Source organism: Styela clava, chromosome 5 (assembly GCF_964204865.1).
Source record: "Styela clava chromosome 5, kaStyClav1.hap1.2, whole genome shotgun sequence".
Classification (NCBI taxonomy): domain Eukaryota; kingdom Metazoa; phylum Chordata; class Ascidiacea; order Stolidobranchia; family Styelidae; genus Styela; species Styela clava.
The window spans coordinates 17074035-17101004 of NC_135254.1; the positions used below are offsets into that span (position 1 = coordinate 17074035).

At 35.8% G+C, this 26970-nt stretch overlaps 1 protein-coding gene across 1 annotated transcript; it reads left to right on the forward strand.

Annotated features, from left to right (window-relative positions):
• Positions 1–12015: 12015 nt before the first annotated feature.
• LOC144423007 (uncharacterized) lies at positions 12016–24649 on the forward strand. The gene is made up of 6 exons (XM_078113157.1): positions 12016–12149; positions 22585–22721; positions 23430–23515; positions 23816–23872; positions 24014–24097; positions 24489–24649. The coding sequence occupies exons 1-6, from the start codon at positions 12033–12035 to the stop codon at positions 24647–24649; spliced, it is 642 nt and encodes a 213-aa protein (XP_077969283.1). The 5' UTR covers positions 12016–12032.
• The last annotated feature ends 2321 nt before the right edge of the window (positions 24650–26970 follow it).

Genomic DNA, 26970 nt, shown 5'->3' on the forward strand with positions numbered 1-26970 from the left:
TAATGGTTAATTTCATCATAATCGCTGATTGCCTTTGTCACCGCGATCGTTTCGGGCGGCGATATCCTAAAGTTGGTATTCTATATTCTCGCTCTTTCTCATTTTTTGCAAGAATAAGGGGTCACCGGATATCGAAGTTTCATATTTCTAGTATACCCTTGCGTTTACATCAGCGACATCTGTTGAATACATTAAGGACTGATTTCAGATTTAAATTAATTTTATTCTGAGTTTTATCCTCTGCCTTGGATTTGATCTTCCTTATCACCGCTTGTAAATTAACCGTGCCTGTTTAAAGTGAACTGTAACCGAGATGCAGATATTTATCAAAATATTAATTGAGTTTCTCCTGCTTTTCTATGGTGTTCGTGTTATTTTAGTATTAGATAGATAAACCTAGCAAATTTACGATTGCGTAAATCCTGAATGTTGATTTAAAAAAGCGATTAAATAAATTGGCAATGAAGGCATTTCTAGGCCTTTGTGCCTAATAGAGGGTCAGACGCTATTTATAACCAATTCAAGTTTTAACCTTTTTTTCTTCAACAAAACAACACCCCGATGATTATTATAGCTTAAATACTTACTGAATAATGCTCAATTTTTTTTACGGAATTTGCAAATTCAGCACTTCACTTGATGATTTTTGATTATGTCATGCTTTAAGTTAAGGCTTAAGTATTACTGCCCAAATGCTTAAAAGCTGTAATCATTTTCGATGATAATAGACGCAACAATTCGTAAACGAGTCAGTGTGCATTGTTACAACGAAATTCACGATTGATTTTACGTTCTACTCTTGGCTCAACGGCCATGCATGGACGAGTAAAATGTTTACATATTCAAAACATTACTGGGTCAAGGATGAAAGGGATCACTAAAGAGCTAATACAAAGTGCTTTAAATGGAGTAGGAAATGACATTTCTTATCTGGTTACAAATTAATGAGTGTTTTTCATACAAGTAACTCATACCAGCTTTCGGTCATTTTTAAATCCATGCTATTTATATAACTAGAGTTTTCTAACGACCTAAAATCGCCTTTTTACAATGAAACGCCGAAAAGTCATTTCAACATTTAATTTTAATCAACGTTATGTTCGGTAATGCAAGAAATGGCTAATGACATGTCACCACGCAATCGAAGTTTAAAATCTGGGAAATTTATTTTAAATACCTAATCTGGTTTGACATTTCTAAATCTACGGAACGGTCGGTATACGTGAAACGATACGTTAAGTGCAAAGATAAGCATATAACACCATAACGCAAAGTAAGACTTTTCAAATTTGTCTATCTCGCACAATCCAGGATTGAGTTGGAGACGCGCGATTTCGGTGTCCAAGCAGAGCGGTGAAGGTCACGTGGTACCGGATATTCGAATATTAAAATGCCATTCGAATATTTTATTATTCGAATATTTTGCCCAGTCCTAGTTGTTACGTGTGTTGTTGTTACGATGACTTTGTATTTTAAATACGCGCTTAAGGTTTGTTGCCATTTTACCCTGCGTTGTTTGCGTGCGCCTCTTCATGACTTTGAGGTTTGAAATGCGGCTCTAGGACTAAAAAAGCTTGAGGGTCCGGTCTATAGACTAGTCACAAATATAATAAATTCCTACGATCAAAATTTTAAAAAATTGGAAAATAACATACTGGATTATGAAACTGTACCGTGTAGGACTATATGTAGCAAGCTGCACGTGAGTTTGAATTACTAAGATTGGGTGAGGTTTTACATATTTTTTCGAATTCGGACAAGCCGCACCTGCGTCATGCAAAGTAATTCAAAACGAAGTTGAAGCAAGGCATAGCATTACTGCCTTGGGCAAGGCGCTCGGTCAATTTCGTGAAACTCCAAAAAACATTCTAACATATTAACCCGAGTGTCATTATAAGTGTTCTTCTTCCGTGCTTATATTCTAATGAAGGATTATATTATTATCTAGGCATATATATTTAGTATGAATATAAGTGTAGTGTACACTAATATATGTTGTAATTACACTATACCTACGTTTTCATCTTTGAGCTAGTTTCAAATTTTTATAAATATTACTACTTTGACCTAAATGAAAAGAGTTAGAGACGGGGAAAATCAACAAATATCTAGAAGGGGCATAAACATACACATGCAAAATCTTGGTGCTACCACGCCGTGAGGTGCAGTCTGAGGTTGTTAGAGTTGGTTGATCTCACGCTAAAGTCGCACCAGGAACTTTATTTTAGAATTAAGCTTAGTTCCGGATAATAATTCGGTGTCGATTAAAAACTCAGGCTTATAATCTTTACTTATTCGCACATGTAGGGAAAAAAACGTGGCCCAAATGTCACGACAGTTTTCAGACTGTATACGTGACCGGAACTTTTATTTACTGTTTATGTTTATATCCACATATGAGTGGATATATCAGCAACGATTGTGAATTTTTCCTATGTTTCATTTTGCACTTTATTGTTATCTTCTGCCTATATACTAGGATAAGTATTAAAAGAATTGTCTTATTTAGTTTGTTTTATGGAACCTTGGCAGTTGCAAAGACCGTTCGCAAAGAAGCTTGTATTCTGCCTGACCTTGACGAGACAGATTGGAACATGATAACTATGATATATACTAATTAAGAGTATTACATTATTACAATGTATAGTGTTTATGTTTATATTTGCTGCTCCTTTGTTCCAAAATTACCTATAATTCGTCCTTCTGGTTTCTGATGAAAGGATTCCGAAGATATGCAACTTTTACAAGACATGGAAAATAGCCCTTAATTTTTTATTTTAACTTTATAAGATGTTCAGTGACCAATTCCACGAGAATTAGTGATTCTCAGAAATGAAAATCTTTTCAGTATTAATATTATATTGTAGCAATTTATAAGACACAGGGTGGGCTTTATAATCTCTTAAATATTTGGTCATTTTGCATGATATTCATGAATACTACGACGTTTCATGAGTCAAAACAATATGACTTTCTAACGCACTGATGCATGAGAAGCAGCGAAACCCCAATTTATAATTTATTTTTCAATTGTGGCAGGAATGCTTAAACGAAGAACAGTTACTTCAAAGTATATTGTTGTCAATCAGTTTTGCAAATAACATTCTGAAATTCGCTTATAGTTCAAAAATCATCACACAATGTGTTACCGCTATTAGACAGGCTCTTCTATTTTCAAACTTTGTTCACAGATTCCAGGTACGTGGTATCAAATTATGAATTCGCACGATGCCTATGATGATCATTTCACATGTTTTACTATGAGGAATCTGAAATCAACACCAGAAGGTGGTTATGCAGAAGATGTGTCTTATAGTGTCGAGTCCAAGTGAGCACTCATAACTTAAGTAGACTTGATATATAATGCAGTCAATAAATATCGGACCAAAAAACTTCTTTAAACCTAGGATTGTTTCAATGCGTTAAAAGGGGGTTATCTATGGGCGAACTGGGTCGACTAACATTCCAATGTAGAGAATGATATAAAAAATGTTAAGACTAATGAATCTCATTTATTTATTGGAAGGTTTCCTTTGTCTTATACACCGCACATCATACCTGCGCATTGGATTGAAAGAGGAAACTCAAGGTTTACGTTTGACCCGCGTTATAGTGAGTTAGGTATTGTTATTATTAAAGAATTTAAGTAAAAATAAATCAAACGCAAGTACAAGTGGGCTCAGCTTTTGGTAAATTGGATGAGATATTTTACTAAACAGCATTTTAAAACAAATTTGGTATCTTCCTATTGTTTACAACAACGAAGTAGTATTGGAAAATGTACAAAAAATAGAAAATTTAAATTTTTTCATTTGTGATATTCATTTTTTATCCGCATCTGAATTAAGAATTTTTGTGGATTGATGAAACTGTACAAGGTGAAGCCAAAGTAAAAACAATAGAGGGTGATTCTTTCTTTCTGATTTTACTCAATAACACATAATTATTGCAGTGACTACACAATAATGAAATCGAAATTTTGTGATTTTTTGTTAGATACAAGAATTATACCCTAAAACAGAGGTGTGCAACCTTTTTTACAGGCAGGCCAGATACAAGTAACTGGGTGAAGCCGAGGGTTACACCTAGAAACTGTGCACCCGAAAGGGGTTACGGAAAATCCAACATACAAAATCCTTCTCGTAAAAATATTGCTTCGGCTGACGCGAAATTTTCTACATACGGAAGGCCAAAATCCAAAAACCTAAAAAATGCGTGCAGTGATATTTGTTTATTTTGGGATAATTTGATGCAGTGCTGTAAAAATAAATATTCAATTCAAATTTAATGATCGATTATCTATTTTCGTGTTTATAAGAATACCGAATATGGCGCACATATCCTGGAATATTTTACAAATATTTCAATTTTTATCGTTTCGTATCAAGGGCACGTACGTTGCTATCGAAATTCAGTGAATTTGCGATGATACAGTAAGAAAAATAAAACGAAAGACATTTGAATTTCTTGTGTGTGCGCTCATTTCCGTACATTACGTTCAATCTCAGCTGTCAACTTTTGCCTTCCCTTATGACCACCGTCCTGCCACTCTCCGCGGTCTTCGTTTAGCCTAGTCGGCAAACGCCAAAAGTAATATTCGGTATTTTTCATTTGTACCTTTTCTATTTAATATGTCGAAATTAAATTCTGACGTGTATTTCTCACGTGTTTTAATAATTATTATAATTTATACATATTATGTTCTAGTTTTGTGGGGGCTTCCGATTAGGTTAAGCGAAGTCAGTGGGGGAAATTTTGTGATAACATTGTGTTTTACAACAGTGCTCCCCAATCGGTGTGCCGCGAGACGAGACGATGCCAGGTGTGCCGCACATGAATTGCAACTTTTCTCTTTTTTTTACGAATTATTTTTATCTTTTGTTAATTTTGCGTTAGTTAATCACTCTACTCTACTAACATAAAGTTAACCAGCTTTTACGTTAGCTTGAGCGACATCAATTCAAATTCCTGAACACCACCCCCCCCCCCCACTAGGCATTTGTGACGTAACAAGGAGTAGGCCTATATGACAAGCATGTACCGGTACATTGAAAAGCCTATTGTCGAGGCTAAAACATAGCACGTGTAGTAATCGAATATAAATAAAGTGGGAGTTCGCACAATCAGTGCCAAGTCGTCTTTGATTAAAAGGTCAAGGAACGTTAAAGTTTAGCAAAATGAATAAATTTTTAAAAAGAACTGCTGATACTGAGCAACATGTTGTACTAGGCAGATAAGGGAACCTTTTTGGCCCAAGTTTGATTTCAGACATAAAGTTTTTTTTATCGATATGAAGGCCCAGATATTTGTACGAGTGGACAGCTTCGAGAGTGATACCATTTATTTTAATCGAGATGTTTGCATATCTAGTACGAGTTTGGGGGGTGAACAACATCACTTTAGCTTTATCCACATTCACTGTAACCAATCATATATTTTTTTAATTTCAGAGTTTACTTTGTCTTGGAGCGTATTCAAATCTTTTGAACTGTCAAGCAAACAGCCGTCGTAAGCGAAAAGTTTGGTCAAGAAGTTGGAGGAGGACGACAGATCATTTATTGCGACGAGGAAAGCAAGCGGTCCCAATACAGAACCTTGAGGAATTCCACAGTGGATGGGGAGCATCGGGGACCTATTGGAATCCACTTCGACAAATTGTTGTCGACCGAACAGGTAATCGCAAAATAAGTTGCCTGTAGCACCTCGAAAACCATAATGTCTCAGTTTGTGTGAGAGAATAGAGTGATTGACGGTGTCGAAAGCTTTTTTAAGATCGAGGAAAATACAACAAACAAATTCTCCTTTATCCAGTTTATCGTAAATATAAGAAATTAGGTCGAGAATAGCGTGGTTGGTCGAGTGATTGGTTTGAAATCCGAATTGACATTTGTTGATTAGGTTGAATTTGGTACAAAAATTGAGCATTCTGCTGTGCAATAGTTTTTCTAAGATTATGCCAATCAGGGGTAGTATTGAAATTGGTCGATAATTTGAAGGATCATTATTACTACCATTCCTAAATATTGGTACCACTCTTGCAATCTTAAGTGAAGAAGGGAAGGTACCTAATCTAAATGACCCGTTGAAAAAGTGACTTAGTGCTGGTGAGATGGTATCAGCGACAGATTTAAGAATGTGGGATGAAATACCATCAGGTCCAACAGCTTTTCCCTTTTTCAGGTTCGCTATAATTTGGAAGACCTCTGAAGGTGACGTAGGTTCAAGAAAAAATGAATTTTGCAGGGGAGTCCCCAAGAAGTCGGTAAATGAGACTGAGCTTTATGGGAGATCATCGGCAAGTTTCTTCCCTACCGTGGAAAAGAATTTATTGAATTCACTAGCAATCAGGACTGGGTCTGGTTCCATTTTTGAACTTCAATTCTGAGATGGAGATGGAATTTATGGATTTTATCTTAATGATGTCATGGATCGTTTTCCACGTCAGTTTAGCATCACCTCGGTTGGTCTCAAGGACATTGCGATAAAACAGTTTTTTAGATTTCCTTTGCAAATGTACTAACATATTTCTATACTTTTTCAAGTAGACACGCTGGGATGTATTGCCCCTTAAAAATTTATTTTTGAACATATTATTTTTGTGTCTGATGGACTTCCTAATTCTCCTAATACTATGTTCAGGTTGTGCGCAATCTTGGTGCACAAACTACGCAAGCACCAAATTTACTAGGAAATAAAATCAATAACTTTTAGGTATTTGTTGAGCCCAGCTTTGGGTCGCGACCCATATACAGTATATGGAAATACTGTCGAAACATACGCGTAAAATAAAGAGTACTATTTCAAAATACCGGTTTTTGTTGCAATTAACAATACAAGCCTGCTAACGCAGTCGCCAGTGGTTAAAGTGGATATACACCCATTGGAGAACAGTCAATTATTTGTTAGCGAGAATTGTTATGCAGCGGGATGATCACGACGACGCAGTGAAAGATAATGATACCACGAGAACAAGAATGAGAAAATTGCTACATTTTATAGTATATCCCTGGGAAAGAATGTAGTTCATTCTTATGTTCCATGCCAATGCTTTTCAAACTACCAAAGACTCTCAACACTTTTGCTTCTTATCTTGTATAAAAATACATTGTTATTATATATTCGCATTTTCATCTGTTTGTTCGTGCTCCCAGATAACCGATCAGCGGCCTCCAAGGAGGACGGGGTCCCCTTTTAAGAAACCCTGTCATAAACTAAAAGAGGCGACCGTGCTTCTCTTGCCTGTTATCATGCTGTCCCTGGAATTCAGCTACAACAAAAGTTTCACGAAAACGGATTTTTAAATTTTATGATTTTATTACTATTCTCAACAATGAATGATATACGGGTGGTAAAATGCCAAGTTATCTCAACAACATGATCATGTTTTGCAATTTACAACCAATATTTTGTATGTAACTTTGTTTGACAGAGCCCCAAGAGCTCTAACTACAAATATCAAAATGTGACGCCGAAATAGTCATACCACAACATTGTCAAATGTGCTGTATTTACGATAGATAACAGGTTTACAAAAAAGAATTACATGAAAAATGGTAAAATAAAGATCAATTCAGCAATATCTACTTGGTGATATGCATCTGTTGATGATTTTATGTGTTTGTTTAGAAAGTGTAATAACAGAATTAATTGTGGTTGTTGGGGATGTTTTAAAAAAAGGTTGCATGGAAATAAGTCTTCACAAAATGTCAAGGTTTGATAGTAGTAGAGAAGTAGAAAAAATACTCCCATTTTTTTTTCCATTTGTTAACCACGCCACAGAACTTCCCCGATAAGTATACGCAGCAATTGCGAGAGGCAGAAATGCGAAGATGGGATTTCATCGCTTTGCAAACCAATATTAGCAATATTTATTATATTCGCGCATTCCCACCTGAACAGCGTGGAAAAGATTATAACCATCTACACACTTTAATCAGATGAGCGTCATATTATCGAATATCAGTAAAGGAATGGTGCAATGGGAAAAGACATATAAGGCCGAACTTTCAGTAGTATGCAATCAAATAATCTTATTGTAACAAATATATTTAAAAACATTTCGTCACGCCAACTGCAGTCCAAAACTGTTTGTCTCTGGCTGAGCTTAGATACCAATTGGCACTCATGTAAACTGGTAAGACTGTAAGAGGCACGCGATGGAGCAGATACTAAGAGTATCCATCCCCGAGCTGTTATTTGAGTGGGCACTGCTGATTTATTACAGATATACTGATCTTTTTGTATTAAAGATTTACTGGCATCACCGATTTAAGGATGCTGGAAACCAACACGCAATAATACAAAACTTACTTTCAACATGCGGTTTGAATGAATGAAAAAGCCTAAACCAGTATTCTTTAGAAGAACAGCATACAAATTATATGGAATGGAATCATACACAAAAGCTCGTCAAAAACCTATAGCTCAATAATCAAGTGGAATTTGATGCATGTGTGCAAAAATGTGCGCGTTACTACGTACAACCGAAGCACGCAGGAAAATGTGTGTGATGTGCTAGTATTCAAAACGTTTGACTCAACCATGTTGGCATAACAGGTGCACATTTCGGTTTCGCATACGCATACCTTCTATCTCCACAAGAATATATGAATTTTGCCGAAGTCAATGCAGCACTGAAAGGTTGCGGTTCTTCCAAAAGAAAACACGTTACACATCTTTAGATACCAGAGGATGGTTTTACATGGCCTTGTTCGGAGTGAAAGACGAGATCAAATATTCCCATCCAATTCAACTAATAAAATATTTCCCAAGTTTCTAAGCTTAAATTAGGAAAACGAAATGCGCGCGACAAAGCAAATGTAGTTTGAAGAGCGCAATAGAGAGTGGCTAGATGCTGTCGATGGATCTTGGCTTGTATTAGTGAAATAAACTACCATTTATTCTACTAAAATTGAATTTCTGACATTTTAAGGAGGTTCAATGTTACTATGTATGCAAAACTAAACCATGTAGTCATGAAATAATTATTTTTAACAAAAAGGCGCTTCTGAAGTATTTGCACCAAGATGGCGCACAACCAGAACATTGTATGTTCACTAGGTTAGTGTTCAGGATGTGCGTCATCTTGTACCGAATACTTTAAATCCACTTAAAAAAAATTTCTCAACATTATATATTCCACACCCACCTGGGTATCATTATATATGTCATATACATTATATCTAAATAATAAAAAAAACTTTATGTCCCAAAACAATGTTAAGGCCCGATTCTGCCGGACTATACCTAGCACAAGCAACGTTGGAAAAAAACTGTGTCAAAAGGATATACAAGGAAGATTACGTCATATGAATTTTCTTGCTGGGGTAACGGAAATGCTCCAAAACGAGTCTGGGTTATTTGGAGGGAGCAACATTCAAATGAAGCAATGTTTCCGAGTAAACTTATGCGCCACTTAAATACGAAACATGCCGTTCATGCACGCAAGAATATATATTATTTCCAGCGATTGTTAAGTCAAAAAAGGAAGCAAGAGTGCTTTGTGAAGTCGTCTTTTACAGCCTCCGAAAAAGCATTAGAAGCTAGTTATCGTGTTGCAAAATTGATTGTGCGTCACGTAATGATCCTAATATAGAGCGATTGTGCTCATTAAAAAACCACAAATCTCTCATTGTTATATGAACATAAAACAAAGTTACACCAAGTATTTTTCGTTTGTTGTGGTGTGCCGTCAAATTTTGCAAGTTTTATAAGTGTGCCGCAAGTTGGAAAAGGTTGCGGAGCACTGTTTTACAACACGATTTTACTACAACAATGACGCTCAGGTAATTGTACGAACTTTGTGACGCAAAGAGATTGGAATTGAGAAAAGTGATTTATGATGAAGAAATACAAAATGAGAAAACTATCCACACATCCACTCCGTATCCAATAATTATTTCTTAAATAGTATTGTTCTGCGACTACTAGAATTAAGAAAATATTGAAAAAAAAAATCACGAATAATATCAATTGTTGAATTATTGAAATATATGAACGTCCAAAATGCAAATGGTTCAAATATATATAAAACAACACTGCGGAGTAAGTTTCTTGAATGGGCAAATCATCTTAACAATATTGTTATGAGTTGTTTATATTCTACAATAACGACTATCTCGCGCCTGACATTAGGCTTGTATATACATGAACTCAGGAAAGGAAAATTACCAAATAAAGGATGTATGTTTAATGTCTAGCACTCCGGTAGTTTACCATGACATGACATACATTACACAGATTTCAAGTTACTTAACAATTTTATAATTTTCTCCCGGCTTCGCGGAATATAAGTAAATAATTTATAACTACACCACAACAGTGCACTGTGCCAAAATGTTATAACCACCATTAACTTTGTAGTAACTGTTTGAAAATTCAATCTCGTTACTGGTACTTGTCGTGGCAATGACCAGTCTATTGCTATAAATTTTCTTAGTTTCTGCTTTGTATCATCGTAATTAAAACAAGAAAGCAATGCTCAAATATATGGACACGTTAACCAGAGCGAAGGATAACCAGTAATGGTGTCTAGCGCCTCCCTTCACCCTGAAGTACCATTTTACTTCATTTTTTGTATTGTTCATTCATAAAGTGTGTTTAGTATGGTGAAAAATTGCATGTGATTACTGAGTCGGTCCAAAAGTTTATCCAACTCGGTCACTCAATCCTCGGACATTCTATCTGATCAGTACCACATTGTATAATATAATACTACAACAGAAAAATGGAACATCTGAACATGGTGAAATCATTTTTACTGATGGTTGTAAGATAAGTTTAGAACATGAGATATTTAGCAATTGTTATCGAAAATTTAACATGAATTTATGTCTGAAGTCTGAAATAAAACTAAGATTATGTTGTCCTGCCAGATTCGACATTGTTGACATACCTAATTTGGGACGCTGGATGTGCATATCTGTAGAACAGCACAAATACTGGCAAAAAGTCTCAGTATTACGGATGTCCTGTGGGTCCACTTCACGAGAATGTGACAAAAATAAAACGATTTAGATATTGTAAAAATTGCATCATTTGTTGCAAAATACATAAGATATATCGTCCAATATCTTAGAGCCAGAAGGAGTCATTATGTGGTGTGAAATCTATTTGACGCCAAGCCATAGTATTTCGCACGGCTGTGCTTTTACGGATTCGTCTGAGTTGGCGTCGGGGGATCATTTCGGAATGGGCTTCTGGGCGTTGCAGTCTTGATATCGGGTGGTGTATTCCGTCCTTCTGCGAGATTTAGTTGGACCACAGTTTTTTGTTCGCTCCTATTGATGCTGTATATTATTCACCCACAACTTTTATTTGTACAGTATATATGAAATTATAATGTAAATATATAGAGAATGATATTATATGAAAAGCGAGGCCAAGGATAATGACGTTATTGTTGACATTTCATTTTCCCATAAATTTGCATTTTAACGTTTTTGCATTTCAATACAGTCCGAACTTATGCTCCTATGGACAGCAAGATCTGCCTTTTAAAATTTTTTACTTCATTATTCCATACGCTACTGAAAGCCCTTACAAATATATCTGTATACGGATGATTATACATATTTATTCATGTATTCTGCCATATCTGGACTATACGGACTGAAAATGAAAATGTGTGCCTTGAAATGTTGTAATATCTTGAATTATTTCATTGGTTAACTTTTCTTGAGCCATGAATTGTTCCGAAACAAATCGATCGTAACCATAACCGAAAATATAGGTCTGATTTGAAATACAGATTTTTCAGTAAATACGCACACCTGCAGTGTCTATGATCTGAATATTCAGGACTGCTTTAAAAACAGTTATGTAGCGAATTCTGTCTGCATTCTGTGTCTATGACCTAAATATTCAGGACTGCTTCCAAAACAATTACGTAGCGAAGTATGTCTGCATTCTTGTTTACGTTCATATCGACATCTATGCATATATATATATCAATCGCAAAAGGGACCTTCGAAAAATACCAGTATTTCATTTTACGTCTTAGTTGTCGGTTTTGAATGTGGACATACAGCAACATGTGGGGGGGAATATTCGTCGTAGCTTGTTTGTTTTGTGAAGTTCTGGCAATTGAAAATCCAGATAGTAACGGATCGTGTGTTCTACCAGCAGTTGAAGATGTAGACTGGAACATGGTAAATATATGTTGAATTATATTATACACTTCCAGAGAAGGAGAGGACTAGTTCTTTGAACTCTGGCGGCTCTGAGCGAAGTTACTCGCTCACCCGTATTTTGGCAATTGGGCTCACTTTTTACCAATTATAGGTAGCACGTAGTGTGACATTTCACTCGAAAGAAAATTTTATCGTGCATTCCGAATGTATTTTCCCTTTTGAAATACATTTTGCCAAAATCAATAAAATTGACTCTAATATAACAGTGATTTTTCTGCATGTAAGTGAGGTATGGCTCCAAATTTTGTTATTTTGGTACAAAATATACTGCCAATTATTGATGTTCATAAAGAGTTCTTTATAAGTTTTTTTGTTGATATTCGAATTATGATTGTGGTTGCCGTATAACCAATTTTATATTCAAATATTCAATTGTGTATCATTGTGTCGGGTGAACAACTTCGATAAGCGGCCATGACGCACTGATTACGCAGTTACGCCAAAGCCGACCACGTGACTAACGTCATGAAGATGTTTATACGTACGTTCGAAACGTATTGCGTGGCAAAGTGCGCAAACGTTCTCAGCGGGACATCGGTCGCCGCGTTTCGATATGATATTAACCCTGTATGGATTGAAGCACCGGCGTCGAATAATGCATGCAGTAATGGTGAAGTGAAGGTAAGTTTGTATAGTCATATAGAATTTCCCGTGAAAAATGTTTTCTTCGCCCATCAGTATTTGTTCAAATATCAACCAAAATGAGTACTTGCCTGCTCTGCAGATCGAAATACCAGATTGTACAAAGCAAGTCAAACTTATGAACTTCATCGTTCACTGTCGGAATCCTTCGAATTTGGATGAACGAGACGACGTCATGCTGGGACCAGAAACTCACCTGGCACGTTTTCAGGGGTGTGACAAACTTTTCTGCTGCCCGAGGAGAGTTTTTGATAATGCTGCTCCTTTTACCTAACTTCGAAAATAATTCGGGGGATAAACACATTATAGATGTTATTATACATAAGAATAAATGAATTGAATTATAGGTCAAGTAAGATAGAAACGATCGTTTTATTAAATAAATATTTAAACTAGACCACAAACTCACATGTATATGATCAAACTCATTCATTAACAAAAAGCAAGTCACTTATTTCTATGTCCAATCGCTACTTTTCTGGTAACAAATGTCTGAACGACAGCTTTCTTCACCTCGCTCTTCAGGAACTTATTTTCGATGCTAATCAAAGACAAACTTGACAGGCGCAAATTTGACATCGAAAACCTCGTTTTAACTCTGGGAAAAATCGTTCGCATAAAGACTGGTATAATTGAGTGTAAATGTTTGCGGGTTCAATTGTACGTTGGTGCAAATGTACATGGGTCCAAATATTCATGGGTTTAAATGTTCATGGATGCAGACATGCAGTCTGTATGTGGGTGGTAGAATCTGCGAATGCAAATCTAGGTACAAAAGTATGCAAATGCAATTGTCCTGGGTGCAAATGTAAATGGTGCAAAGATAATGGAACCCAATGATTATACTGTGTTCTCATATATTTTAATTGCATTAATCATAAATTAATACAAAAATAGCTGTGATAGACAAGACTAAAATAATTTACCGGTAATTTCAAATAACAGGGTTGAATATTTTAAAATAAAACGATTGTTTGAAACATATAAACTAGTTTAAAGCACTTACTAGCGAAACCACCCTCAAAGTTGCCAAAATGTTGCAATTGTAAAATAGGAATAGGAAGAATTTTTCTAGAGTCAATTGTCAGAAAAAAATCCATCGTTGGACGTTGATTCTCCATCATCACAGTCAGTCACACATAATGTCAGCTTTTTATTTAATACACATCGGGACAAACATGTATAACAATGCCTACTCTACAGCATGGTTTTACTGCCCCCTACAACGTGCTGCCCGGGGCGGCTGCCCCTTCCGCCCCCTCTAGGCACGCCACTGCACGTGTTACACCTATTTCGGTCTCATTTGATTTTAGAACTATATCAACACGTTGCCAGCAACAGTAAAAGCTTATAATTCATCCATGGGAGGGACTGATAAAAACGACCAGTTGACACGTCTAAAAAAGTGCAGGAGGCATTATAAATGGCCAAGACGTTTAGTCATGAAGTTTGTCATGTGGGCGACGTACAATAGACCTTATTTATTAAAAACCCATCCTACGCGCAAAAAGAAAAGTGATGTAAACCAGGGGTCTCAAACTTGCTCCCCGCGGGCCAATCGCGGCCCGCAGGATGATAGTTTGTGGACCCCGCCTTAGTATTAAAGTTTAATGTTAGTGCGGCCCGCACTAATGTTCCGCGAGCATCTCCCGAGTGTTGCGTGAAAAAGGAATCAAAGATACATCTAAATTGGTCGCCATGGCGATCTGTGAATCATGAAGTTGTTGCCCAACTGACCGTTAAAAATCGCGTCACCGTCGGCCTAAAGTGGGCTAACTAAGTTAGGGTAGTGGCATTTTCGTTAACCGTCGGTTTAGCTTTTTGACTGTTAACTTTTGACTTATGGTTTTGTAAAAACAAACAAGTAAGTCTAAAGAACAAAATCCAAAAGGTCAACCGTTCTTCCTCCATCTCTACCTGGTTTTACTTTGAAATGCTGAAAGTTTGTCGCTCATTTGCAACTCGCCACGGCGAAACCATTGGGAACCGCTACGTTGCACCGTTTTTTTTATCAATTTAACCCTTTCATTTTTTGGTGTTACGCGAGGAGATATAAAAAGTGTAAATGTTCTGTGGCCGAAAAAGAGAAACTCTCACGTAGGGAAAAACAAAATATTTTATCACCTATCCCCTGAAAGGAATATGCGGTGCGGTAACCTACCAGTACCATACCTGTAGGCCTGATATTCGATTGCGGAACCGCCTGAAATAATGTAAAAAAAGTGTTCCACAATTTTTGACGTCACAATCACTAACGCTTAGATTTATCTTGATACATTGTAACCATGTTTCCCAGTGGCGAAACATCACTGTCCATCAGCTAAATGCTTGATTGAAACATCAGCGCAACAGTTATTACAAGATAGAATTTTATAATGTTGCACATCCCTAAACGTGTCGTTGGAAGTGAAGTTTCAGTAAACAGAAAGGTTGGTGATGAGCACAGACAATTTCAAAAATCTGGGAAATGCAATATTTCTTTGTTGAGCATAGAAGCATCCCGACACGTTTTATCTGCACAATTAAAGTTGCAGTGCACAAGGAATACAATTTAAACCAGTTGCTCAACTTTTATTGTGGAAAACCTGATGCGGCCCGAACTCATCCAGACTCTGCCCCAGCGGCCTCCAAGTAAATTGAGTTTGAGACCCCTGATGTAAACAAAACAATTTTAACATTAGCTCTCATGGGGAATGTGATAACCAGAGCAGAAATTTGCATTTTTCTAGATATCTTTCATTGTATACGTGAGCAGTTTTGAGGATAGGATATTTTTTACATCTTTTTTGACATATTTATCAGGATGAACATGGTCAAGATTTTTGATAATCGTTCATTGAAATTTTAATGAGCGCGGTGTTTCCGATGACGTCATTCTCACTAGACCACGAGATTCTGCCAACGCGCCCTGCTCTGTGGGATATGCGCTCCAATTGCTTGTGATAACAGAATACTAGAATACCGGTACCGGGACCACAACTTGCGTTCAACGAAAGATCTATTTTGGTTTTTATTGGATGTTATATATTTCATGAATTCTATGTAACTATGTACATTTCTGGTACACCTTTCAAAATCCAATGGCCTAACTCAGTTCATATGTTGACACCATGTACCTATCCCAAAATTGGTGATGTTCAGGGCTGGATTTAGACCACGAGAGGCCTTCATATTTTTGAGCTCAGCATTTCTCTCTAAACAACATCACATGTTATTGCTTAAAATTTAAAAATATGAGTGCATTAAACTTTTCATTCTCCTCATTCATGGGTGCAAATTTTAAATTAAAAGAATAAAAATTTACTTGAGGCAGTTTTGCTTTCAATTTCTTTGATCAAACAACCGCTACAGCCATACTTTAACATAGAAACTTCCAGCAGAATGCGCATAATATTAATTTCCCTTATTATGATGCAAACGACGCAATAATGGCTGTTTACGATGTGGTTGAAACCAGTTGTGTACAGAATTTTCTACTCTGAAAAGCTTGATATATATATATATATATATACTTTTCGTAGGGTTTAAACTTGTCAAGGTTTCAAAAGAATTACAAACTTCGAAACCGAATTTCGAGGCTCCAGGTTTCAGCCTGCCTAGCCTATTGGTAAATCCAGCCCTGGTGATGGTCCCTACAGCAAATTTCTGGTCCTAATCACTCAGAAGATTGAAATAAATGGTTTTCATCATTTATTAGCAAAGATAGATATTTTAATTAAACATATAGTTCAACTTAAAGCCTGTATAATGATATTATAAATATATGTCCCACTATTAGTGCATTGTGAGAAGGCTTTCCACACTATCAAGTATATAAGGTTTTAGCGTCTTCCAATGTCTCAGATAGAAACTTCAGTGTTTATTTGAAGCTTGACTGATTTCAATGTACCTTTTCCATTGTTGTTTAATGTAATATCCCAAACGTGACTTCAAATTTTTTTCTCACTTCAATCATCACATGTTTGAATACCCGAGTTGACTTCTACTGATTTGTTATTAATTTACAATTTTTTTTTTATAAATTAACTGCCGTACTTGCTAAGTATCCACTAAGTGAAAATCTACGAAAAAAAGCAGTGGTTTAATAATGGACTACATTTTTAACCGAATCCGAAAATATTCCGTAACTTAGTCAACCGTTCCTCCAAGGAGTTTTAGTTAAATTGTTCAAACATCTTAATTAACTGTTAATCTTGATAGGGAACATGGGGGGCAGGGAGGAACTAACGGAATAAATCTCCCTTTCGTATTCAGTCATGTTTTTTAACCTAGTTAGGAGACCGGTATTGTACCGTTATAGGTTGGAGATATTCATCTTTTTTGTATACCGGTACCGTACAACTTATCCTGCCTATTGGCAGGCCGGCCAACATTTTTGTTCGTAGGCCTATTTCAGTATTTACTAAATAATTTAGTTTTCACCTCTTGCCGTCTTGGTACGGTACCAGTAGTTTAAATAACACGTCAGCATGCCTTCAGTAAAAGATTGCTAGCTGTACAGGTATAAATGTGTAAAACCAGGAAACGAGAATATTGGTCAGAGACCGAAGTCTTATTATCGAAAGTAAGGGGATCCCCAAAACAGCGCTCTCACTCCATAGTGACACCTTGTGTCCCATCACTAATTAATCAATAACTCGCTAATTATACGACATAATTCATCCAAAATCAATAGGCTTCCGGTACGACATATGATGAATGCACATGCAATATCTGGATCAGATTCAATCTCGCTTTCGTGAGATATCGCGTGCATTTAACAGAGAGAGGGTTATAGATTGTCAATGTTAGACAGTACCAGTACCGGTACCGTACCCAAAGCGACATTAGCGTCGCATTTGCAGCGCATATCCCATTCCCACAGAGCACGGCGCATTGGCAGAATCTCATGGTCTAGTGAGAATGACGTCATCGGAAACACCGCGCTCATTAAAATTTTAATGAACGATTATCAAAAATCTTGACCATGTTTATCATGATAAAAATATCAAAATAGATGTAAAAAATATTCTATCCTCAAAACTGCCTACGTCTACATTAAAAGATATCTAGAAAATTACAAAAAATGAAATTTCTGCTCTGGTGATCACATTCTCCATAAGAGCTAATGTTAAAATTGTTTTTTTACAGAACTTTTCTTTTTGCGCGTAGGATGGATTTTTAATGAATAAGGTCTATTCCTACGTCCCAATGAATTTTGTCAAAACTCACAGCATGAGAGAAAAAAGAGTATTCACATTCCACAATTTTCTAGAACAACTATTTGAAGATTTCGCTGGAAAAGGCAAGATGTTGACGAAAAACTGCAAGATTGTGCAACCACAAGAAGATTTAACAGATATTAAAAGACTGCAACTAAACGTACGACACGACATATATATATAAACCGCAAAACGTCAGTTCTAATAATAGATGCGCCGTATGCAGCAAAATTTACAGTATTGACAAAAACGCCAAGTCAAGCTAAAGACAGAGAGTTGCCGAAACGATGCAAGACAGTGTGTGAGTGCAAATACTGGAATGAGTACCTATGCATTGGTAACGAAACCAACAACCATTGATATGACTGGCACAACTAAGTGCAATATTGGATTTAGAATGTGTCTTTTATCTGCATAATATTTTCATGTTATTCATTGTTCCGGGCACCACAAAGTGCAATATTTAATATAAAATTTCTAGCAAGCAGTGTTTTATGTACATACATTTTTCATGGTCTTTATTGTTCCGTTATTTGCTAATAAAATCACAATCTTGTTTATATTGCTTATACGTAACCACAACATAATGGGGCTTGAGCGGGCAGTCAAAATCAAAGAGTAGTGCTGATTTCAAATGCGTAGCATCAGGTTAATTAATTATTTTCTGCGGACATTTAAATAATAACATCTCGACGTAACGTTATTGCGGATATCATCACGCTTTGTTGCATTTGCGTAATGTGCGTGACAGGACGTAGCCTCGCTTCAATGAGAACGTCATTTTGACGCAGCGTCTCTGTTAAATCTACAGAAAATCATATTTGGCCATAAAATTTGAATGGCTCATCGTAAAATCCACAGTCTAGCCCAGTGGTTCTTAATTTTTTTGCATCATTTACCCCTTTAGCGAACGAGATTACAAAATTTACCCCCAATATATCCATTGGTGATCATTTATTTAGGAAAATTAAAGCGAAGTATAAAGATATCTAACTTAAGACGCAAAGTCTCTCTACCTCCCCCTTTTCATTCTATCCCTTCTTCTCCGCGAATGTGGGAGAGTGACATGAGAAAGTGAGAATAGAATTCGGAAGGAGACAGTTTCGGGGTGGGAGAGTGGCGGAGGGTGGTAAGAAGGGAGGGTAAGGTGAGAGTTTTGTGGTGGAAGGAGGTGAGAATGAAGGGGAAAATTAGGGAAGAGTGGGGTGGTGGCGGAATATATGTGAAGGAAGAGTGCGGGGGAATTTGATACATTTAGATCTTAAAAACTATATTTCTTTTTTTTCAAAATTTTAGGCCAAAAACCTATATTAATAAAGAACTGAAGAATAAACAGAAAGAATTGTTCAGGAGGCTGCTTTCCAAAAAAAATCCCATTCAATGCGACTGCTGCCTTTGTTGTTTGGCAACCAGATGTTCAATCTTCGGTGAAATACCAATTTTTCGTGGTAACATACCAGTACCTGTAAGTCTATCGGGGCAACAGTGAACGGACTATCCACGCTTATCTAGTAGGAATCTTACAAAACGCAAATTTTCGCACTAAAAATGTACGCATCACATCTGCAAGGTATCGCTACGCCGTTTTGGAGTGCCGCTAATAAAAACAACTGCTGATTGCCCGCGTTAGCTTGTCTTCACATCAAATCTTGATATAAATGACGACTGCGCAAATACTCCATCAATCAAGTTCCCAACAGTGCGAAGCTTTTAAAAACTTTCAAAAGCTTTTAAAAACTTTCAATTTAAACGGGGTACGAACTAATGATATCCTTTAATGCCACTGATCAAATCTCTATTGCCATGCGTGTTTTCTCCCAAATTGAAACTTACCAATTTTTTTGAAGCTTGTTCAATTAGAAATTCGTTAATTTTTACCCGGAACGAATCACTATCGAGCTAACATTCTTCAGCCCAGCGCTGAATTTGCGACAATCCGCAGACGGCGTCAATAACCGTTGCCAGAATCACTTTCTGCAAGAGTCGCAATTTTGTGACACAATAATGGGCTAGTACACATCAGCCAATAATAGGCTATTACATATATCTCGCAAGTTAGTCTACACAATGTTTCTCGAAACAAAACAAGCAAATAGATGCGCATTTTGTTTACTCAAAATATTTTTTTACAATAACGAAATTTACCCCAGGTTAACAGGTTAAAAACTGCTGGCCTAGCCTAACATGATAACAAAAGAAAGACTGACCATATTTTACTGAATATAGTGCGCTCACGACCAGTTCGCTACGCATGAGTGATGCGTTACTACGTCATCAGTTTCCTAGATTATGAAGCTTACATAAGAGGAGCCAGTTTGAATTTATTTGCGTATGTGGAATGGTTTTGTTGGTTGAAATAACTGAAAAGATATACTGAGGCATTAGGATAAAGTAAGGGGTCGTGGCATCTGCCAGTCATCTTTTTGCCGGCACCATAAGTTAGTAGAGTCTGGGCTGAGTAGTTCTGCTGTTCTGTGATTGCAATTATTGGATAGTAATTGAAAGTTTATACCAGGATTACAGCACAAAAGTAAGAATTCAGATACTCCCAGGTAGGAATGGACGATATAGAATACCAAATCCGGGGTATTCGGATCCCTAGAACTCGCGATCGGTTTCCGCCTTCTCGGCGCTTGCGTCAATTTTTGTATTTCGGATTCATAATTTATCAATCAAGGACGAGCGTTATTCTCGCGCGACGAATTCTGTTTCGTGTGATTATACCGTAAATGGTGCGTTATTGCACCATTTTATTTACTATTATTGGTGCCGACTGCCATCTTACAGGCGCGAGCGAACGCGTGAGCGAACTATATTATTAAGTTAACTATGGACTGACAGTGCCATAGCGCCCTCGATGTCGCCAACGTTAAAATACAAAATATAGCAGTAATATCAAATAACAACATTTTAAAGACAAAAATAAGGGTCGTCACATTTGTACTAAATCATGGGATTGCTTTCTGTTAAACCTGTTCATTATTGTTTTTAATCAAAGTACCCACATAGAGTTTAGCCAGCTCGTTTCGCTGAAAATGCTGTTAGTCAAATGGTGGCGAAAACTTGCACCTAATGTCACACGTTTCATTTTTACAGCACTCGTACAGTAGTAACTGTTAAAATGTTAACGTTACGAACTTTAAGTACCAGCAGACTTAGTTAAATTACATCAGTTATGTGAGCTCAAAATTATTTCAAAACGAGAAATTCGTCATTGTTGCCATATCATCATATAATACCGCTGTCCTCACCGGCATTAAGATTGGGATTTGTAGAAACAGATGCGTATGCCCGATTAGGTGAGATTCCGAAACTTTTGTGAATACAGACTATAGATTATCAAATAAGGCTGTACTGTACTTAAGTTTTCACCTAATAAATTAATAGCATTTTTAGATTCAATTTCCGAGCTCGGAGCTTTTAATTGTCATCAAATTCCCCTCGCGCGTTCAAAAAACGTAATATAAATAGAGCTGCTCCCGTGACAAGACCAACAATGACCACGAAATAACAAAGCTATTTATACAGAAATTTCGTATTTAATCAAAATGGAGGCCGGTACTCCGAGAACATCCATTATGCATTCTCATCGGTCTATGTGGCAAGTCATTTCCGTCATGCTCATTTGCATATATATTGGAAAACTTGAATATGACAACGAACAAAAAAGACATGACACGCAAGCCATTGCGTTGTATTATGTCTTTGGTTACCACTTTGGTTTGGTTATATTAAGTCGGTATTTTTCGGCTGAATTCATATAGCAAGCACGTAAATGGTAAGCGACAAATAAATAAATAATCAGTGAATTTGAGGACGCATAGAACAGATAAATGTTTAACTGCACCATCTTCATATGCAATATGAAACAATTACCCGATATTTTTAAGTGCAATGGGAGCGCCTGGGAGGCTTAAAAAAAGGAATTTATTCTTAAGTCAGGCTCCTAGTCATGGGTATTTGACCTTCTTGTCTAGCATTGCTCCGATCAGCAATAGGTTGAACGTGAGATAACAATTTGTGTAGCCGATTATAAATTTATTTCGCGCAGTTGAATTTTCAAGCACGTTTGTGAACATTGGCTCGTTTTCGTGGTTTTGCGTTCTATTAGTCAATTTTTAGTAACCACGCAAAACCGTTTGCATGAGCCATCTCGCGGAAACTCCTTCAAAATGAGCATACTTTTTTTTTGTAATCGGATAAAACAGTGGTTTTCAATGGGGGTTCCGCCAGTACAGTCCAAAAGCTCCGCAAGTTTCCATTCATCCGAGAGTCTGTATTAATATATGTAAAATTGTTTAAATGTAATCAAAAAGCGTACCTACTATGCTTACCACTATTATTAAATTTGCCATACTGTATACATTTAAAGATCCTTTTAAGTTTGCTTTTATATATAAATTTAAAGTTCCGCTCCGACATGAGGATTGAAAACTGCTAGTATAGAAGTATAAAAAGAATTTCTAGAATGAAGGCGAATCTTCATCCGTTACATCGTTACTGGTATTACTTATTAGTCAAACTGTTTTATTTTCAAATTTGGCTTACAGATTCCAGGCACGTGGTATCAAATTATAAATACGCACGATGCCTACGATGATCACTTTAACTGTTTCACTATGAGAAATGCAAAAGCAACACCAGAAGGTGGTTATTCAGAAGATGTGACCTATAGTGTCGAGTCCAAGTGAGTATTCATAAGTAAGGGTGGCGGAATCGAGTCTGGATTTGAATAAAGAATCGATTCTCCGCTAGAATAGATTTCGATGCATTAGTGCGATGCAAGATTAAAACTTGGATTGCAAACAATATGTAACGTTTTATGGCAGGTCCTTCACATATATATGTGTATAAACTGCTTCACTGTATGCTGAGTTGCTACGACGTCGCAAACTTCACTATATATGTATTTCTCGCTAGAAGGCTTTTACGTTTATATATTTCAAAATGTCTGTGGGTTCTGAGGGATTCTTTTTTTTGTGCAACTTTGTCTACTGTGACAGATTGAATACCCACTACTTAGTTTCGTTCTTCCATATATTTGAACCTAGCTCTCGTGTTTGATTTCATATAGTATTGTTCAGGTGGGTATGTTTTCTCGGCAAGATATGTCGAGAAATCGGAATCGAAAATTTAGGAATCGGATAAGAATCGAATACTTGTGAGTAGTCATACTTAGCATCCTTACCTATGAGTAGACCTTATAGATAATGCAGTTTATGAATATCGGTCCCCAAAAACTACTTAGAACCGTTGAAAAAATGTAGCCTAACCTACGAGCAAATTAGGTCGACTAACATTCTAATATAGTAAATGTTGAAGCAAGCAATAAACAGTAAAATTGGAATATAACATTTTTTACGAATAATACCCAATCTCTTTTATTTATTGAAAGCTTTCCTTTGTCGTATACATCGCGCATCATACCTAAGCATTGGTTTGACAGAGGAAACTCGAGGTTCACGTTGGACCCACGTTATAGTAAGTTCAATATTGTCATTGTTATGACAAGGGTCCCATGTTAAAGACTTATTTGATATAATAAAGATGAAAAAATAATTTAGATAAAAAGAGATAGAGAGCCAGGTACATGGGCTCAGACTTGAATTAATTGAATGAGATATTTTACTAAATACCATTTTTGAACTTATTTGGTATTGCATTACTGTTACGTCTTTAAGACAACTCATTGGGTGGGACAATGTAAAAAAAAATAGAAAATTTGAAAAGCAAATATTTTTTTATATTTGATATTTATTTTTTATCTGCATTCACATTAAGAATTTTTGCTGATTGATGAAGCTGTAAAAGGTGGAGCAAATGAAAAAGCGATGAAGGGTGATTCTTTCTTTCTGATTTTACCCAATAGGACATTATTATTGCAGGGACTTCACACTGCTAAAATCGAAATTGTTTGGATTTTTTGTTAGAGTGAAGCATTATACCTTAAAACGTAACTATTTTTCAAATTCATTCCAGAAATTGACGGATTTTTCACCAATCCTGTAACATATGTAACGGATTATAAACATTATGGGATCTTTATGCAATGTGATAGTACAGGTAATCTTATATTAATACATTTAATTACCAAAAAAAAAATTGAACTCATAAATTTCCTTATTACTTCTACGAAAATAAAGGTAACTTCTACTTGTTTGTTTATGATTGTACTCAAAGGTTTCAGTAATCTAGATCGTTTTGCACAAAAGTTATGTTGTCTCTAGACGATGTTTCGAATCATCTCAGTTCTGTTTTTGTGTCACCCTGTATTTAGTAAAAAACTCTTCTTATATTTCTACCATCAAATTAATATGAGAAATATATTATCTATGATTAAGATTATTCTTGTATTTTTAAATCTTTTTTGAAGTTTACTATTTAAACAAAACGATCTCCACTCATGTATGTAATTTTCTCTGATAGTACCAATTTTTATTGCTATTGTGTTCAGATTCTCGAAATGTCTGGGTTTATATGCGAAACAACCGTCCATCTGCTGTCGACATTTTAAGAATCCATAATAGACTAATTAAAGTGGGAGATGGCTGGGATAAAGTCAAGATATATTTGACAGGCTGTACCAAATTACCAAAAGCTCAAAACTATATTTAGAGATTAGCAAATATGTCTACTATTCCATATACCTTACATTTTATTATGTAATCGGGTTATGATATTTGAATAGAAAAATATATAATGGAAAATGTATTGATAATATCTTACTCTAGTTGTATACTTATCTTCAATAAATAATAATAAACATTAAATTTTTTGCATTTGACTTTTTTCTTTCGAGAACTTCATAACCTTATAAATGGTAAAACCTCTTACAAAAGTATTTTAATTACCCGGATAAGAAGGATACACAGTTCACTGCGCCATCTTAGGCGCTTAGGCAACACTATTTTAAGAATTTGTTTGTGTCCAGCTCCATACAACTGATAATAATACTTCACAGACTCATTCCGAAAATTGCCGATCAAAGGCACACTCCCATCAAGTGTTATTTTAAACACTTTAAAATCTTTGCGCAGAATTTTTTCGAATCACAATACAGCACGTTTATCAATTTGAATAGCCAAAGCAAAATAACGAAGGACGATGTATGAACTTAGAATCTAAATTATCATTGGTGAAAATATACGAGCAATGCTCAAATATATGGGCACGAAGACCAGAACGAAGTGTCATCTAATCTTTATAGTACCTTTAACCAAGTCCGACCACGAGATCGCTGAAATGCGGCCATGGCACGGTGCGATTTTCTTTTTGATAACGTTATCACGCAAAAAATTCAAAGAGAAAAACGATAAAAGTAATAGCCATCTAGCGACAACAACACTGTTTCACCACTGAACATTTTAAAGTAGTTGGTTCAGAGCTTAATGAGAAAAGTGATTTATGATAAAGAGAATACAAAATCCACACGTCCACTCCGTATCCAATATATAATTATTTCTTTAAATAGTGTTGGTCTCCGAGTACTAGAACAATAAAGAAAGAATAGGAAAACCGGTTTATTTAATTTTAAGTTATATATGAATATAAATATCTGATAAGCATGATAACAGTAATATATATTATAGAAAAAGATTGAAAAAAAAATAAGAATAATATTAATTGTTAAAGGTTGAAATATATGAACGTCTAAAATGCAAATGGTTCAAATATAAAACAACACTGCGAAGTTTGTTTCTGGAATGGGCAAATAATAATCTTAAGAATATTGTTAAGAATATTTTCTTATATTTCATAACGATAACTCGTGCCTGACATTAGGATGTATATACATGAACATAGGGCAGTAAAATTACCAATTGATCGCTATATATCTAATGCCTAACACTCCGGAAGTTCAACATGACATACATTTTACGGATTTCAAGTTATATATCAATTTTATAATATTCTCTCGGCTTCTGAATATAAGTAAATAGTTTATAACTACATCACCACAACAAAATTTCAATCTCGTTACTGATACACTTGACAGTAACCAGCAGATGTACCCCTATTGCTATAAATTTTCTTAGTTTCTGCTTTGTTTCATCGTAATTAAAAATATAACCTATTCTATCAAAAATGATTACAGCTAACATCGCTGTTGGTATGTGGTAGGATTAGTGGCAATTAGAGCATAATAATGAGGATAAAGATTTTCACCGGTTTATTTCAAGTTGTTTAAACTTGTATTATAACTCTTTATTTGTCCCAGGCATAAGTTTATATTAACATCTTTACCAATTTTTCTAATATATATCTGAATTTGATTTAAAATATCAGAACAGTTTTAACTTCATATTTTGTTAGAATTATGTCATTTTAATTTGGTTTGAGAAAGTAGCCTATAATATATATGCTCAGTGCATTGAAATCCGGCCGTACCTCGATGGTATACGTTAACATTAAACTCATCACCAAACCAGGATCTATTATTTTAACCTTTATTAACTCGGAGGAAAGATTGCGGCAACGCGTCATAAACTCCAGGAATTTATTCCAAGTCCTCCGACTTCGGTTCGACCAGGCAAAAGCATCACCAAACAGCCAATCAATTTATAATAGTCCCGATACTCATTTGCATTGTATTCTATACCTAATTGTTCTATCAGTTGAAATAAGAGAATATAGAATTTCTGTTCACCAAATGATGTTATTCACTCCGTGTTTTCTCCAAGCTTTTGAAAATCTTGTTGTATCATATTGATTCGCTGTAGAGTTGGATATAGGCATTAAATATGAATTCTTCATATATTTCTGTTTTTTTAGTTTTCGTTTTAATTTTTTTTTTGTCAAGTGAGATAGATACCATACGGCCAATATGGCATATTGCATATATATAGGAGGATTGCTGAACTCCTCGCCGTCGTAGGGTGGTTCAAGTAACCTTCCTACACCATCATGCTTCCGAAAACAAATAACTAATCCCATAC